Source organism: Salmo salar, chromosome ssa13 (assembly GCF_905237065.1).
Source record: "Salmo salar chromosome ssa13, Ssal_v3.1, whole genome shotgun sequence".
Classification (NCBI taxonomy): Eukaryota; Metazoa; Chordata; class Actinopteri; order Salmoniformes; family Salmonidae; genus Salmo; species Salmo salar.
In genome coordinates, this window is record NC_059454.1 from 97,687,381 (window position 1) to 97,705,018 (window position 17,638).

The following is a 17,638-nucleotide window of genomic DNA, read 5'->3' on the forward strand; positions in this document are numbered from 1 at the left end:
GACACATCGACAGATTTTTTTTTCCAAGTCAGCTCAGGAATTCGAACCAGCGACCTTTCGGTTACTGGCCCACCGCCGTTAACTGCTAGGCAACCTGTACAAATGCCGCCATACAATTCAGTCATAAACTCGAGGGGACTGTAGCCTATTGAAGAGCTAATGAATAGCTATTAATATGTTTGTTTTCTTACCTAAAAAACACAAGAAGTCATAGGAGTAGGGAGGAGAGAGGGGCATATATGGAGCACATTGAAGCTGTATACCGTAAGATTTCTGAGTGTGTGACGTGATGGACGTTGGGGCTTGCATGTATGTATATTAGGAGCAGAGCTGTGTAATTTAACCATTTCTATCTCTTCCTAAAACACACATTATTTTACACACACACACGTCATAGCCCTATGGTAGACCAGACCCGTACAGAGCCAGAGCGGAAACCCCTCCCGAATCCCAGCTCCGGCAGCCGAGCAAAAGAAAAGAGGAATACCAAGAAATCAGGAGACAAGGAGAAATAATAGGAGAAAAGAAACTATCATAATAAAGTGAGTGCAGTCTGTCATTGATTGTATCAACTGTCTATTTGAATGGGATCATGTAGATTTGATATATTTGCTAGAGAACAAACACTTTCGAGCAATGGTTAAGGATTTTTTTCCTGGAGAAAAAAAAATGTCCAGACAACCGAAATTAGCATGAATAGCTAACTTTACCTAGCGGGTTAGCCAGCAAGGTAATAGCTAATAAAAACACCGATTCATTAATTTCCCATGATATTGTTATAGGAACATTTTATAATAATGCAGACACTATTTATTAAACTTTTGTTGTCACATAGTTAAGGTTTCACCCTAAACGTTTTACAATGGCGATGTCAATGTGGGTAGCGTTAGCTAGCTAGCAAGCTAACTGCTAATGCTAAGATAGTTTGCTAGTTAGTCAGCTTGACAATGTGAATCAAATTATGTTCAGATATTTAGCTGCTTAGTTTACTCTTGCTAGCTAGCTACTGGACCGTGTTTGGTAAGAAGAGGCACATCCACATTAGGAGCTTTGGCGCATGTTCTGTTCTAATGCCTTTGATGCACAAAAACTTTCCTCAGGATGGGAAACATGTAGGCATGTATTCAATGGCCATTTTAGGTGAAAGTGCAACTTATGTTGTCAGTTTGCAAACAGTTCATTGTGATTGTTATTGTATTCCATCAATGGTTTTGACATCTATGACAACTTGTTGACATTATAGCCAGTATTATTGAGAAACAGTTGCTGTGCTGTAAAGTACTGTATCATGGATTGCCACGAAATGGGCGGATGAAACGGATGCAGCTCCAGAAAACCTTGTCACAGCCAGCCAACTGGACTTTACAAAACCCCTTGTCACACTCAGCCAGCTGTGTCCAATATGCTCTCTCCCATCATAGCTAACAGATTGCATTTTTCTAACAAACAGCGTAGCCTAACAGTGTTTGTATACACTTACTGCCTACATTAAGCTACAAACATACGCTAGATATGAAATAAAGTCTAGAAAATAATGTATCACCAGGTGGAGTCAGGACACTGTTTATGTCTGTCAGCCTTGTATTCCATGACCCTTTCATGTCACAGCAGTGAACCGAATGCGGAGGACATTCCTTTGCTAGACTGCTCACTCAGATGGGGTATTCAAGCAGCAGTACCACCACTGCTGTTCTATAGCGCGCAGCAAATCCTTGTTGAGTTTAGCTAACTCCCACTGATGGTCCCCTCCGCCAGCCCATCACCCACCCACCCTAATGGTGTTATTGCTGGTGAGAAAGAGGATTATAGCAACCTCACATTAAGAAGACATTTCACTGTCATACTCCTGTGTACAACTTCAACTACACGGTTTGACTCACAATTTGTGGCACACGTTAGAGAGGAAGGAGACCCAGATGTAAAGAATGGCATTGTGGCCACCGATTTACTGAAATTGAGATAGCTGTTCATCTTCAAGTCATTGACTTGTTGTTTGACAAGTTTCCTACAGCTGTGGGCTTATAAAATGTAGGCTACTGGCTGAATGTCTTTATTGTACACAAGGTTGGTTGTTGTGTCACGAGATACTGTCAGGTCAAAGCAGTGTTTTCCACTAGCTCCGTCTGTCGGCTAATCAGCCGGTTACAGACTAATTTTCAGCCAGATACATTTTCCATTTCATATTAAAGCAACTTTTTGGGCGACCCAACCGAATTCACATAGAAATGTGAGTTATAGATATGTCATTCTCGTTGAAGCAAGTCTAAAATAATTGGTAGATCTATTCTATATACGCTATTTCTATGCGTCCCATTCTTTAGTTTAGTTTTTGCATCTTTTACTTTTGCTTTTGTACACAAGGTGAAAACACAATATTTTTGTTTATTGAAAAGATATTTAAGAGCGATTTAGATGGTACAATGCCGCTCTACATTATACATTGCTCGTTTTTGTCACAAATTGAAATTAGGCAAACTATTAGAATTTGAACAACCAGAAAATGGAGGAGCGGTTTCTGCATATTGCAACTTTAACTAGGCAACTTTTGAAGTTTCGATTCGCTAGTCCGTCGAGCCCTCTCCCGCTAGAATGAACGATATGAATGTTTTAGCAATCTATTGATAGGATAGGTGCCTGTAAGTCACAAAGCAAGCGATTTACAGGGAAACGCAGCAGAGAGGGAGAGGCAAAGCGAGAAGTTTCACTCTTTACAAAATCTGTCCAATTTCTGCCAAATTTGTTTCTATGGACTTATTTTGGACCTAAGCATGTCACCTACCTTCCCGCCTTTGGGACAATGACTCCTATTGTTAGGTCAGAGACAAGAGTATTCTGTTATTATATAGAGTGCCTTAGGAAAGTATTCAGACCCCTTGACTTTTTTCGCATTTTGTTATGTTACAGCCTTATTATAAAATGGATTACATTTTTTTTAAAGTCCACAACAATCTAAACACAATACCCCATAATGACAAAGCGAAAACATGTTTGTTGAAATGTTAGAACATTTATTAAAATTTGTAAACTGAAATACCCTATTTACATAAGTATTCAGACCCTTTGCTCTGAGACTTGAAATTGAGGATAGGTGCATCCTGTTTCCATTGATCATCGTTGAGATGTTTCTACAACTTGATTGTGGAGTCCACCTGTGGTAAATTAAATTGATTGGACATGATTTGGAAAGGCACAGACCTGTGTATGTAAGGTCCCAAAGTTGACAGTGCATGTCAGAATGCCAAGCATCACGCCTGGAGGAAACCTGGCACCGTCCCTACGATGAAGCATGGTGGTGGCAGCATCATGCTGTGGGGATGTCTTTCAGCGGCAGGGACTGGGAGACTAGTCAGGATCAAGGCAAAGATGAACGGAGCGAAGTACAGATGGATCCCTGATGAAAACCTGCTCCAGAGCTCACAGGACCTCAGACTGGGGTGAAGGTTCACCTTCCAGCAGGACAACGATCCTAAGCACACAGCCAAGACAATGCAGGAGTGGCTTCGGGACAAGTCTCTGAATGTCCTTGAGTGGCCCAGCCAGAGCCCGGACTTGAACCCGATCGAACATCTCTGGAGAGATGAAAATAGCTGTGCAGCATCGCTCCCCGTCCAACCTGACAGAGCTTGAGAGGATCTGCAGAGAAGAATAGGAGACACTCCCCAAATACACGTGTGCCAAGCTTTTAACATCATACCCATGAAGACTCAAGGCTGTAATCGCTGGCAAAGGTGCTTCAACAAATTACTGAGTAAAGGGTCTGAATACTTATGTAAATGTTTTTTACTTTTTTTATGCATTAGCAAACTTTTCTAAACCAGTTTTTGCTTTGTCATTATGGGGTATTGTGTGTAGATTGATGAGGAAAAAAACAATTTAATCAATTTTAGAATAAGGCTGTAACCTAACAAAATGTGGAAAAACTCAAAGGGTCTGAATACTTTCCGAAGGTACTGTACATATCTCTGGTTGCAGTTGTATTTCTTTACACGGAGGAGGGAGAGTGCCCAGAAACCTGCGCCTTTTACTCTCTGTTCCGAACGTGCTAGACGGCCAGTTCGTATAGCCTTTAGCTGTACCCTTATCCTACTTCTCCTCTGTTCCTTTGGTGATGTGGAGGTTAATCCAGGTCCTGCAGGGGTTAATCCAGGTCCTGCAGTGCCTAGCTCCACTCCCCAGGTGCTCTCATTTGTTGACTTCTGTATCCGTAAAAGCCTTGGTTTCATGCATGTTAACATTAGAAGCCTACTCCCCGAGTTTGTTTTACTCACTGCTTTAGCACACTCTGCCAACCCGGATGTCTTAGCCGTGTCTGAATCCTGGCTTTGGAAAACCACCAAAAACCCTGAAATCTCCATCGATAACTATAACATTTTCCTCCAAGATAGAACTGCCAAAGGGGGCGGTGTTGCAATCTACTGCAAAGATAGCCTGCAGAGTTCTGTATTACTATCCAAGTCTGTACCCAAACAATTCGAGCTTTACTTCTAAAAATGCACATTTCCAGAAACAAGTCTCTCACTGTTGCCGCTTGCTATAGACCTCCCTCTGCCCCCAGCTGTGCCCTCGATGCCATATGTGAATTGATTGCCCCCCATCTATCTTCTGAGCTCGTGCTACTAGGTGACCTAAACTGGGACATGCTTAACACCCCAGCCATCCTACAATCTAAGCTTGATGCCCTCAATCTCACACAAATGATCAATGAACCTACAAGGTACAACCCCAAATTCATAAACACGGGCACCCTCATAGATGTCATCCTAACTAACTTGCCCTCCAAATACACCTCTGCTGTTTTCAATCAAGATCTCAGCGATCATTGCCTGCATCCGTAATCGGTCTGCGACCAAACGACCACCCCTCATCACTGTCAAACGCTCCCTAAAACACTTCTGCGAGCAGGCCTTTCTAATCAACCTGGCCGGGGTATCCTGGAATGACATTGACCTCATCCCGTCAGTAGATGATGCCTGGCTATTCTTTAAAAGTGCCTTCCTCACCATCTTAAATAAGCATGCCCCACTCAAAAAATGTAGAACTAGGGATAGAAATAGTCCTTGGTTCACTCCAGACCTGTCTGCCCTTGACCAGCACAAAAACATCCTGTGGCGTTCTGCATTAGTATCGAATAGCACATCATCTTCTGCACATCTACCATTCCAGTGTTTAATTGCTATATTGTAATTACTTCGCCACCATGGCCTATTTATTGCCTTAACGTACCTCATTTGCACTCACTGTATATAGACTTTCTGTTTTCTTTTGTTCTACTATATTATTGACTATGTTTTGTTTATTCCATGTGTAACTCTGTGTTGTTGTATGTGTCGAATTGCTATGCTTTATCTTGGCCAGGTCGCAGTTGTAAATGAGAACTTGTTCTCAACTAGCCTACCTGGTTAAATAAAGGTGAAATAAATAAAAAATAAGCATGATGCTTGTGAATTTGCATGTCCCATGTAATGTAAGTGTTAACAATGTGTCAATCTACGACTTAGCCTAATTATTGTTTTCTGACACATTAATTTGTTTTTTGCGTGTTTCACATAGCCAGGCACATGGAGTCGTGGCGCATAGTAGGCTATTTACTGTGAGTTGATTGACAATTGAACAGCAAGTGTTGATTAGTTTATAAAAGTTGTCGAACTTACTGAATAAAGTCGATATCCTATATCCCTTTGACATTCATGCAATGTGATTATATGTCTATGGTATCGCATCGAGACAAGTAAACCAAAGGATTTCCTAGGTGTACTTTCCTAGAGTGCCAGACAGTGGCGCTTAAGTGAATGACTCATCTCGTCAATCAGTGTAGCCTTCCGAATCGCATCGTTGAGAGAGTTGTTTATTTGGCTCCCTAATTTGCGTTTGCTACTGGTAGGCTTTTTGGTGATTATCTGCAGATGAATTCTGAAAACCATTTGATGAAGATGTTGAATCATCACTGCATGAATAGTAGGTAGTGGAGAACCTCATTCTGGTCCAAATATGACAATTAGTGCCCTCGTGGAATCCAGGCATTAAAATGGAATTCAACAATATTCAAACATTTATTGACCTTAGCAGGGAATCAACTAAATGTATAGAAAAATTTGGCAAATTATTTATCATAAGACATGAACAGAGTGCCTCAGGGATTTGTATTTCCTGCAACTTTCTGAAGAAGCAACGAGTGTGCGTGTGTGCAGTGCACATGTCTACCACTTTGTGTAGCCATTAGCGATGATGCTAATGAAAACAGTCTTCTGATAGATGGAAAGGCTTTCCCAAAAACATTCTCAATTAAATGTTAATACGAAGTAGCCTATGCTTACCTGGCAGAATAATATCATGATTATTTTCATCAATCCAGTGGGTATTTGTTTGGCAAACTCTACCATCAAAACACTGCTATACAACAGCCTCTTGCTAATTGCACACTTAAATTAAGGGTGATTTACACCCCAAAATCTAAATTGATCAGATTTTTTTTCTTTCTCCCAGACCTCAAAAGTGGTCTCCTGATGTGGTTTACGCATTGTTGTGGACTTAGAACATCCAATTTTGTTTTTGTATTAAAAAAGTGTGGGGGGGTTTCTGGAGTGAAAAACTGAGGAAACGGAAACCAGGAAAATCAAAACCATAAATGTATTTTTAAAGATAATGTGGGTTATTTACTTCATTTTTCTGTTTTAATAAAATACATAATTTCAAGAACAAACATCATTGTGGCAATTCATATCTTGTAGTAAAACTGTAAATCAAACTTTAATATCAAGAGAAGACAGGTTTAATGTTCTCTTATTTCGAAAATAGTCCTGATCATATAGACCTAGACAGTATCCAAAACAAAAATAAACAATACCACAACACATTTTTCCAATCTAGGAGGTAAACTCGACAAAATATTCACTCATTTAGCTGTGCGTTTCAGATGAAATCAAGGCATTAGAATGTACCAGAGGCCCCCAAAATAGCTTCTTCTGCAAACAATTTGGGCCCTGAGGGTGGCTGGCTACTTTTTCTATTTGACTGACTACTATATGTACTTTTAGAAAACACGGGTTAAAAGTAAGACTTGTGTCAGACTCATGACACAACAAGTCTGATCAAAAACAACTCTCTCTTCTTGAACTTTCACTAGGCGGCCAGTCAGAGGCTATTTCTTTATTGTGGGTGACTCACTATGTTATGCAAGCCTGTGATCTTACTTTTCAATGTTGTCTTTCTAGGCCTTATAGGTTAAGTATTGATCCGTACCTGCCTGATAGTGGAGGAACCCCTTCCATGTGAAATGTTTGAGGGTCCACCATCCCTTCAACCATTTTGTGTCAGTGAAAAGTTGCTGCCATGCTATGTTGTCTTAGGTCTCTCTTTATGTAGTGTTGTGATGTGTGTTTTTGTCCTATATTTAAAAAATGTATTTGTATTTTTAATTCCAGCCCCCGTCCCCACAGGAGGCCTTTTGGTAGGCCATCATTGGAAATAAGAATTTGTTCTTAACTGACTTGCTTAGTTAATTAAAGGTCAAATAAAAAAGGTGAAGGCTTTAATAGCTCAGACACACCAACTGGGCCACAGGTGGTTTTATTCCCCCCATATATATATATATATGTGTGTGTGTGTGTGTGTGTGTGTGTGTGTGTGTACAAGTCACAAGTTTGGACACACCTAGTCATACAAGGGTTTTTCTTTATTTTTACTATTTTCTACATTGTAGAATAATAGTGGAGACATCAAAACTAAGAAATAACACACATGGAATCATGTAGTAACCAAAAAAGTGTTGAACAAATATTTGAGATTCTTCAAAGTAGCCACCCTTTGCATTGATGACAGTTTTGCACACTCTTGGTATTCTGTCAAGCAGCTTCATGAGGTAGTCACCTGGGATGCATTTCAATTAACAGGTATTTTTTTATTTAACTAGGCAAGTCAGTTAAGAACAAATTTGTATTTAACATTGACGGCCTACCAGGGAACAGTGGGTTAACTGCCTTGTTCAGGGGCAGAATGACAGATTTTTACCTTGTCAACTCAGGGATTCAATCCAGCAACCTTTCAGTTACTGGCCCAACACTCTAACCACTATGCTACCTGCCGCCCCAAAGTTAATTTGTGGAATTTCTTTCTTTCTTAATGCGTTTGAGCCAATTAGTTGTGTAGTGACAAGGTAGGGGTGGTATACAGAAGGTAGCCCTATTTGGTAAAACACCAAGTCCATATTATGGCAAGAATAGCAAAAGTAAGCAAAGAGAAACGACAGTCCATCATTACTTTATGACATGAAGGTCAGTCAATCTGGAAATGTTCAATAACTTTGAACGTTTCTTCAACTGCAGTCGCAAAAACCATCAAGCGCTGTGATGAAACTGGCTCTCATGAGGGCCGCCACAGGAAAGGAAGACCCAGAGTTACCTCTGCTGCAGAGGATAAGTTCATTAGTTACCAGTCTCAGAAATTGAAGCCCAAATAAATGCTTCACAGAGTTCAAGTAACAGACACATCTCAACATCAACTGTTCAGAGGAGACTGTGTGAATCAGGCCTTCATGGATCAAATTGCTGCAAAGAAACCACTACTAAAGGACACCAATAATAAGAAGAGACTTGCTTGGGCCAAGAAACACGAGCAATGGACATTAGACCGGTAGAAATCTGTTCTTTGGTTTGATGAGTCCAAATTTGAGATGTCTTTGTGAAACACAGAGTAGGTGAACGGATGAACTCTGCATGTGTGGTTCCCACCGTGAAGCATTGAGTAAGAGGTGTGATGGTGTGGGGGTGCTTTGCTGGTGACACTGTCAGTGATTTATTTAGAATTCAAGGCACACTTATCCTCTCTGGGCTAGGTGGGACGAAATCGTTCCACCTACGCAACAGCCAGTGTAATCCCGTGGCGCGATTTTCAAATACCTTAGAAATGCTATTACTTCAATTTCTCAAACATATGACTATTTTACACCATTTTAAAGACAAGACTCTCGTTAATCTAACCACACTGTCTGATTTCAAAAAGGCTTTACAACGAAAGCAAAACATTAGATTATGTCAGCAGAGTACCCAGCCAGAAATAATCAGACACCCATTTTTCAAGCTAGCATATAATGTCACATAAATCCAAACCACAGCTAAATGCAGCACTAACCTTTGATGATCTTCATCAGATGACACACCTAGGACATTATGTTATACAATACATGCATGTTTTGTTCAATCAAGTTCATATTTATATAAAAAAACAGCTTTTTACATTAGCATGTGACGTTCAGAACTAGCATACCCCCCGCAAACCTCCGGTGAATTTACTAAATTACTCAGGATAAACGTTCACAAAAAACATAACAATTTATTTTAAGAATTATAGATACAGAACTCCTTTGTGCAATCGAGGTGTCCGATTTTAAAATAGCTTTTCGGTGAAAGCACATTTTGCAATATTCTGAGTACATAGCCCAGCCATCACGGCTAGCTATTTAGACACCCACCAAGTTTAGCCCTGACCAAACTCCGATTTACTATTACAAAAGTTTGATTACCTTTGGTGTTCTTCGTCAGAATGCACTCCCAGGACTGCTACTTCAATAACAAATGTTGGTTTGGTCCAAAATAATCCATCGTTATATCCAAATAGCGGCGTTTTGTTCGTGCGTTCAAGACACTATCCGAAGTGTAAATAAGGGTCACGAGCATGGCGCAATTTGTGACAAAAAAATTCTAAATATTCCATTACCGTACTTCGAAGCATGTCAACCGCTGTTTAAAATCCATTTTTATGCCATTTTTCTCGTAAAAAAACGATAATATTCCGACCGGGAATCTGCGTTTAGGTAAACAGACGAAAGAAAACAAAGCATGAGGTCGACTCGGGCACGCGCCTGAGTCTCACAGTACTGTAACCAGCCACTACCCAAACGCGCTACTTTTTTTCAGCCAGTAACTGCAGAGTCATGATTCAACGTTCTGGCGCCTTCTGAGAGCCTATGGGAGCCTTAGAAAATGTCACGTTACAGCAGAGATCCTTTGTTTTGGATAGAGATGACAAAGAAGGCCAAGAAATGGTCAGAGAGGGCGCTTCCTGTTTGGAATCTTCTCAGGTTTTGGCCTGCCATATGAGTTCTGTTATACTCACAGACACCATTCAAACAGTTTTAGAAACTTTAGGGTGTTTTCTATCCAAAGCAAACAATTATATGCATATTCTAGTTACTGGGCAGGAGTAGTAACCAGATTAAATCGGGTACGTTTTTTATCCGGCCGTGCAAATACTGCCCCCTATCCCCAACAGGTTAACTGCCTTGTTCAGGGGCAGAACGACAGATTTTTACCTTGTCAGCTCGGGGATTCAATCTTGCAACCTTACGGTTAACTAGTCCAACGCTCTAACCACCTGCTTTACATTGCACTCCACGTGGAGCCTGCCTGTTACGCGAATGCAGTAAGAAGCCAAGGTAAGTTGCTAGCTAGCATTAAACCTATATTATAAAAAACAATCAATCATAATTACTAGTTAACTACACATGGTTGATGATATTACTAGTTTATCTAGCCTGTCCTGCGTTGCATATAATCGTTTAGGTACATGTTTCTCCAACCATATACATCAATGCCTCTCTTAAAATCAATACACAAGTATATATTTTTTAACCTGCATATTTAGTTAATATTGCCTGCTAACATGAATTTATTTTAACTAGGGAAAATGTGTCACTTCTCTTGCAAACAGGGTCAAGGTATATGCAGCAGTTTGGGCCGCCTGGATCGTTGCGAACTGTGAAGACTATTTCTTCCTAACAAAGACAGCCGACTTCGCCAAACGGGGGATGATTTAACAAAAGCGCATTTGCGAAAAAAGTACAATCGTTGCACGACTGTACCTAACCGTAAACATCAATGCCTTTCTTAAAATCAATACACAGAAGTACCGTAATTTCCGGACTATTGAGCGCACCTGAATATAAGCCGCACCCACTGAATTTAAAAAAAATTATTATTTTGAACATAAATAAGCCGCACATGTCTATAAGCCGCAGGTGCCTACCGGTACATTGAAACAAATGAACTTTACATAGGCTTTAACGAAACACGGCTTGTAACAAAAATAAATAGGCTTTAACGAAACACGGCTTGTAACAAAAATAAATAGGCTTTAACGAAACACGGCTTGTAACAAAAATAAATAGGCTTTAACGTAAAATGACTACCGTAATCAGAATGATGGGAAGTTTGAGAGCGCTCAATTTAATCTAAACAGTAAACAAAAAAGTTGCTTGACCTTAACCCGTTCGGCAATTTCATTGGTCTAATGAAAGCTTCATGCCGCCAAAAAACTGAGCACGTCACAGAATGTGTTTTAAAAATAAATAAATTGAAAGCGGGAAAAATCCATATATTAGCCGCGTCATTGTTTAAGCCGCGAGGTTCAAAGCGTGGGACAAAAGTTGCGGCTTATAGTCCGGAAATTACGGTATATATTTTTAAACCTGCATATTTACCTAAAAGAAATCCAGGTTAGCAGGCAATATTAACCAGGTGAAATTGTGTCATTTTGCGTTCATTGCACGCAGAGTCAGGGTATATGCAACAGTTTGGGCTGCCTGGCTCGTTGCGAACTAATTTGCCAGAATTTTACGTAATTATGACATAACATTAAAGGTTGTGCAATGTAACAGGAATATTTAGACTTAGGGATGCCACCCGTTAGAAAAAATACGGAACGGTTCCGTATTTCACTGAAAGAATAAACATTTTGTTTTCGAGATGATAGTTTCCGGATTCGACCATATTTATGACCTAAGGTTCGTATTTCTGTGTGTTATTATGTTATAATTAAGTCTGATTTGATAGAGCAGTCTGACTGAGCGATGGTAGGCAGCAGCAGGCTCGTAAGCGTTCATTCAAACAGCACTTTCGTGCATTTGCCAGCAGCCCTTCGCAATGCATTGCGCTGTTTATGACTTCAAGCCTGTCAACTCCCAAGATTAGGCTGGTGTAACCGATGTGAAATAGCTAGCTAGTTAGCCGGGTGCGCGCTAATAGCGTTTCAAACATCACTTGCTCTGAGACTTGGAGTAGTTTTCCCCCTTGCTCTACATGGGTAACGCTGCTTCGAGGGTGGCTGTTGTCGATGTGTTCCTGGTTCGAGCCCAAATCGTATAAAGAGAAATAGTCCTATAATTCCTAAAACTTCTTACCTGGGAATATTGAAGACTAGTGTTAAAAGGAACCACCAGCTTTCATATGTTCTGAGCAAGGAACTTAAACGTTAGCTTTTTTACATGGCACATATTGCACTTTTACTTTCTTCTCCAACACTTTGTTTTTGCATTATTTAAACCAAATTGAACATGTTTCATTATTTATTTGAGGCTAAATTGATTTTGATGTATTATATTAAGTTAAAATAAGTGTTCATTCAGTATTGTTGTAATTGTCATTGTTTTATTTGTAATAATCGGCCGATTAATCGGTATCGGCTTTTTCGGCCCGCCAATAATTGGTATCGGCGTTGAAAAATCATAATCGGTCAACCTCTAGTTTTGATGTCTTCACTATTATTCTACAATGTAGAAAATAGTAAAAATAAAGAATCTCTTGAATGACTAGGTGTGTCCAACATTTTGAGTTTTTATATGGCCATCTATATATATATTAGTCCAAATCAGATGTTAGGTACAACAATTCTTGAATATTATATGAATCCTATAAATTAAAATGGCCAAATTGGTGCAATCAATTAGGTTAATTTCTCAGAGAACAAATTATATTTCAACAAAATACTGTTGCAGTAATACTGATCTGTTTCTAACTACAGAAACGGTTTCTGAACAATCTGAGATGGTCGGTGTCAAAATCCTCTTTTTTGTGCTTTTTGAAGTGCAATGACCCACTATCCAGTTTTTCATTTTTGTCATATAGGCCTAGCCTAAGATGTTTGAGAATAGGTAGCCGCCCCACAACATTTCCATATTGTAGGCTACTCAATGTGTCTCATGACTTGAATAGGCCTACATCTTTCTGCATTATAATCACATTGTGGTTTCCTTTCAGCCTTCTTCTCATGATGCTTGTTGGTGGCAGTTACGTGGGCCGCTGATCACTTGAACACTAGCCTGGTGTGCTACTGAAGATGCTCCCTGTATCTTAAAGTAGGTGTTCTAGAAAACACTCTGTGTGTGGTGATGTTTTTGGCTACAAGTAAGTGTTCAAAGCCACCATTAAAGGGAATGTAAGTGTTCACAGTAATGTGAGGGACAGGTGATCAAGTTTTGCAAAATTGCTATTGTTACAAAAGCTTTTCTAAAATGGCCCTGTCCCTGTTTAGCTAGTAGACTTTTAGTAGCCTACTGTGTCAGTTTAATAGGGTTTGCTATCATTTTTGAGGTTATGTTTATGTTTATTCTTTCAACTGTGAAAGATTTGCTTCTGATCCAGCTTCTGTAATTGCATTTTGAACTTTGAACTGGTTTTGGAATAAACCAGAGACATTAGCTAATAACTCTGTATAGTCTCAGTGCTCACACTGTACAGTGGAGTCATTTCCTTCATCTTCTTTTATAGCCTGCGACTCGTGCATGGTAAAATTACATATATTTTTAATTCCTTTGGCAGTGAATTAATAAGTTCATGTTTTACTGTGACCACATCTGCCATGTCACTGACACTTATTCCACTTGATTTTGCACGGACAGCCTAAATACAATTCACATGGTCTTCTGTATTGTTATAATTTTGAGAATGCATAACTTAAAATGTTTTCTGAATGTGGAGGATGTTTTGTGTTGGCTTAGTAGCCTCTATTGTTGTACTTGTCCTAGTGTTCATGCTATGACCCATTTATGGCACAAGTTTGTCTACTTGCCGAATAAGGCTGTTTCAGATTAGGTTATAGGCTGTTCTTGTTTAGGTTATACTACTTTGAATTCCAGCCGCTCCATTCTCATAAGGGTTTCTCTTAAGAGTTTTCACATATTAGATCAAGGCAGACTATTTGAAGACGTTACCTTCCAATTAGGCAATGGCATATGTGATCTGACTGGGATATACACAACAACATTCCCAATAGAAAGGCACATTTTTCTAGTCTCTGGCGCGCTTGGTGCATCTTTGACAAATGGTGTTTGCCCCACTATTTAACTTCCAAAACTGGTAGTTGAAGTTTTCAAGATGTTCTTGGAGCCTACGTTATTTATCAGCACGTTAAAAGTCTTCAGTGTGAGACACTGGAGCAGAACAGAAGGCATCTGACTTGGAGATAATAAGCTTTCCCCCCCTGAGGTTTAAAGCCAGATTAAATAGGCAGTCTAGTAGTAGTAGAGGTAGAGTGATTGTCTGTTTTATAATCTGCCTCGTCTCTGAAGGTTTACCTCCCTATCTGACATTAGACTAGCCTACATCCTGTTGTTGTACTGTAACTACCGTTTCTGGTCTCTATTGACTCTGTTTCAATGTCTTACTGTGGTAGGCCTATAAATAGTTACATGAGAGCAGAGATGAGGGATGGTGAGGTTAGGTAGCCTACATGAATTTGTTACCATTTTGTTTTGGCCGCTTCACTGTTCGCCCACCCACTTCCTAAACTAAGCTGGTCGCCCTCCCCTTCCTTCATTGTGGGTCTTTATTTCAGAAAACTCTGCCTCTTGCATCAGAAGGTTGTTGCAGTCTATAAAGGGTTAGGCTAATCAAAGGAGTACCTTTTATTTAGGCTAATTCATAGAAAACCTTCCAACTGTCTGCAACTAGTGACTAACCAACATTCAACAAGCAGTTTGCCTTTGTCGACCAGGACAGGTGCTATCAATTTGCTGTAATTTGTGCAAAATGTTTTACACATTTATTATAGTTTCTGTATGTGCCTCACAGGAGGTTGATGCCATTCCATTGACTCCGTTCCAGACATTGTTATGAGCCCGTCCTCCCCTCAGCAGCCTCCACTGATTTGCCTCAATCCTCCTTCCAGGAAAGATGCAGAACTGAGGGTGACTATCCATCCTCCCGGCTTGTTGAAGTGTGAGACTAAATAGCGTGTCGTGAGGAAGAGGGACGATGGGGTTCGGACGGGACCTGGGGAACTCCCACGACGGGCTGTTGAAGCTGCAGGACTGGGAGCTGAAGCTGCTGGAGACGGTGAAGCGCTTCATGACGCTACGGGTGAAGAGCGACAAGGAGTACGCCTCTCTCCTCCTCAACATCAGCCAGCAGGTGGACAAGCACGACAACTCCTCCCAGATGGACTACATCAGCAATGTCTCCAAGGTAAACACAAACACATCAATTCAGAAATACAGATATATTCATGTATACAGTACAGACACAAGTGTCAACACAGACTACATCTGTAATGTCTTTAAGGTGAGATAGAACATGGTGCTTTGCTGAACCTCTTTCTTTCGCTCCCTCCATCTCTACCCCTCTCGCGCTCCCCGACTCTCACGTTCCTCCCTCTCTCTCGCTCCCTCTCTCGCTCCCTCTCTCGCTCCCTCTCTCGCTCCCTCTCTCTCGCTCGCTCCCTCCCTCCCCCCTCTCTCTCTCCCTCTCTCTCTCCCTCCCCCTCTCTCTCTCCCTCTCTCTCTCCCTCTCTCGCTCCCTCTCTCGCTCCCTCTCTCGCTCCCTCCCCCTCTCTCTCCCTCCCTCCCCCTCTCTCTCCCTCCCTCCCCCTCTCTCTCGCTCCCTCCCCCTCTCTCCCCCCCTCCCTCCCTCCTCCCTCCCCTCTCTCTCGCTCCCTCCCCCTCTCTCACACTCCCTCCCTCCCCCTCTCTCACACTCCCTCCCTCCCCCTCTCTCCCACCCCCTCTCCCGCTCCCTCCCCCCTCTCCACCGCTCGCTCGCTCCTCCTCTCCACCGCTCGCTCCCCCCCCTCTCCACCGCTCGCTCGCTCCCTCCTCTCCACCGCTCGCTCCTCCCCTCTCCACCGCTCGCTCGCTTCCTCCCTCTCCACCGCTCGCTCGCTCCTCCTCTCCACCGCTCGCTCGCTCCTCCTCTCCACCGCTCGCTCGCTTCCTCTCCACCGCTCGCTCCACCGCTCGCCGCTTCCTCTCCACCGCTCGCTCGCTCCTCTCCACCGCTCGCTCGCTTCCTCTCCACCGCTGCTCGCTTCCTCTCCACCGCTCGCTCGCTCCTCTCCACCGCTCGCTGCTCCCTCTCCACCGCTCGCTGCTCCCTCTCCACCGCTCGCTCGCTCCTCTCCACCGCTGCTCGCTCCCTCTCCACCGCTCGCTCGCTCCCTCTCCACCGCTCGCTCGCTCCCTCTCCACCGCTCGCTCGCTCCTCTCCACCGCTGCTCGCTTTCTCTCCTCTCCACCGCTCGCCTTCTCCCTCCCTCTCCACCGCTCGCTTTCTCCCTCCTTCTCCACCGCTCGCTCGCTCCTCCTCTCCACCGCTCGCTCGCCGCTTCCCCGACCGCTCGCTTCCTCCACCGCTGCTCGCTTCCTCTCCACCGCTCGCTGCCTCTCCACCGCTGCTCGCTTCCTCTCCACCGCTCGCTCGCTCCTCTCCACCGCTGCTCGCTCCTCTCCACCGCTCGCTCGCTTTCCTCTCCACCGCTCGCTCGCTCCTCTCCACCGCTCGCTCGCTTCTCCACCGCCGCCGCTTTCTCTCCGCTCGCTGCTTCCTCTGTCCCGCTCGCTCGCTTCCTCTGTCCCGCTCGCTCGCTTCCTCTGTCCCGCTCGCTCGCTTCTCTGTCCCGCTCGCTCGCTTCCTCTGTCCCGCTGCCGCTTCCTCTGTCCCGCTCGCCGCTTCCATCTATCCCGCTCGCTCGCTCCCTCTGTCCCGCTCGCTCGCTCTCTCTCTCTCTCGCTCCCCTCTCTCTTTCTCGCTCCCCTCTCTCTTTCTCGCTCCCCTCTCTCTTTCTCGCTCCCCTCTCTCTCTCTCGCTCCCCTCCCTCTCTCTCTCTCGCTCCCCCTCTCTCTCGCTCTCTCTCGCTCCCTCCTTTTTCTCTCTCGCTCTCTCTCGCTCCCGCTCGCTCCCCCTCTCTCTCTCGCTCCCTCTCTCTCTTGCTCCCTCCCTCTTGCTCCCTCCCGCTCTCCCTCTCTCGCTCTCCCTCTCTCGCTCTCCCTCTCTCGCTCTCCCTCTCTCCCTCCCTCTCTCCCTCTCTCTCTCCCTCTCTCTCTCCCTCTCTCCCTCTCTCTCTCTCTCTCTCTCCCTCTCCCTCTCTCTCCCTCTCTCTCCCTCTCTCTCGCTCTCTCGCTCTCTCGCTCTCGCTCTCTCGCTCTCCCTCTCTCGCTCTCTCCCTCGCTCTCTCCCTCCCTCCCTTGCTCGCTCTCTCCCTCCCTCCCTCGCTCTCCCTCGCTCTCTCCCTCCCTCGCTCTCCCTCCTCGCTCGCTCTCTCCCTCCCTCTCTCGCTCTCTCCCTCCCTCTCTCGCTCTCTCCCTCCCTCTCTCGCGCTCTCCCTCCCTCTCTCGCTCTCTCCCTCCCTCTCTCGCTCTCCCTCGCTCTCTCTCGCTCTCCCTCGCTCGCTCGCTCCCTCCCTCTCTCGCTCGCTCTCTTTCCCTCTCTCGCTCGCTCTCTTTCCCTCTCTCGCTCGCTCTCTCTCCCTCTCTCTCTCGCTCTCTTTCCCTCTCTCGCTCGCTCTCTTTCCCTCGCTCGCTCTCTCTCCCTCGCTCGCTCGCTCTCTCTCCCTCTCTCGCTCGCTCTCTCTCCCTCTCTCCCCTCTCTCTCCCCCT

At 43.7% G+C, this 17,638-nt stretch overlaps 1 protein-coding gene across 5 annotated transcripts in view; it reads left to right on the forward strand.

Annotated features, from left to right (window-relative positions):
* Window positions 1–247: 247 nt before the first annotated feature.
* The window catches only part of LOC106568339 (tyrosine-protein kinase Fer), a 37,480-nt gene continuing 20,089 nt past the window's right edge, over window positions 248–17,638 (forward strand). For 2 of the 5 annotated variants that reach the window (XM_014138597.2, XM_014138602.2), the window contains exons 1-3: window positions 248–542; window positions 13,029–13,126; window positions 14,938–15,233. In XM_014138597.2, the coding sequence (XP_013994072.1) occupies window positions 15,024–15,233 (210 nt within the window). In that variant the 5' untranslated portion in view covers window positions 248–542; window positions 13,029–13,126; window positions 14,938–15,023. Of the gene's footprint in view, window positions 543–13,028; window positions 13,127–13,738; window positions 14,769–14,937; window positions 15,234–17,638 lie in introns of those variants that run through there. The other 3 variants (XM_014138600.2, XM_014138598.2, XM_014138599.2) reach the window with 3 other exon arrangements.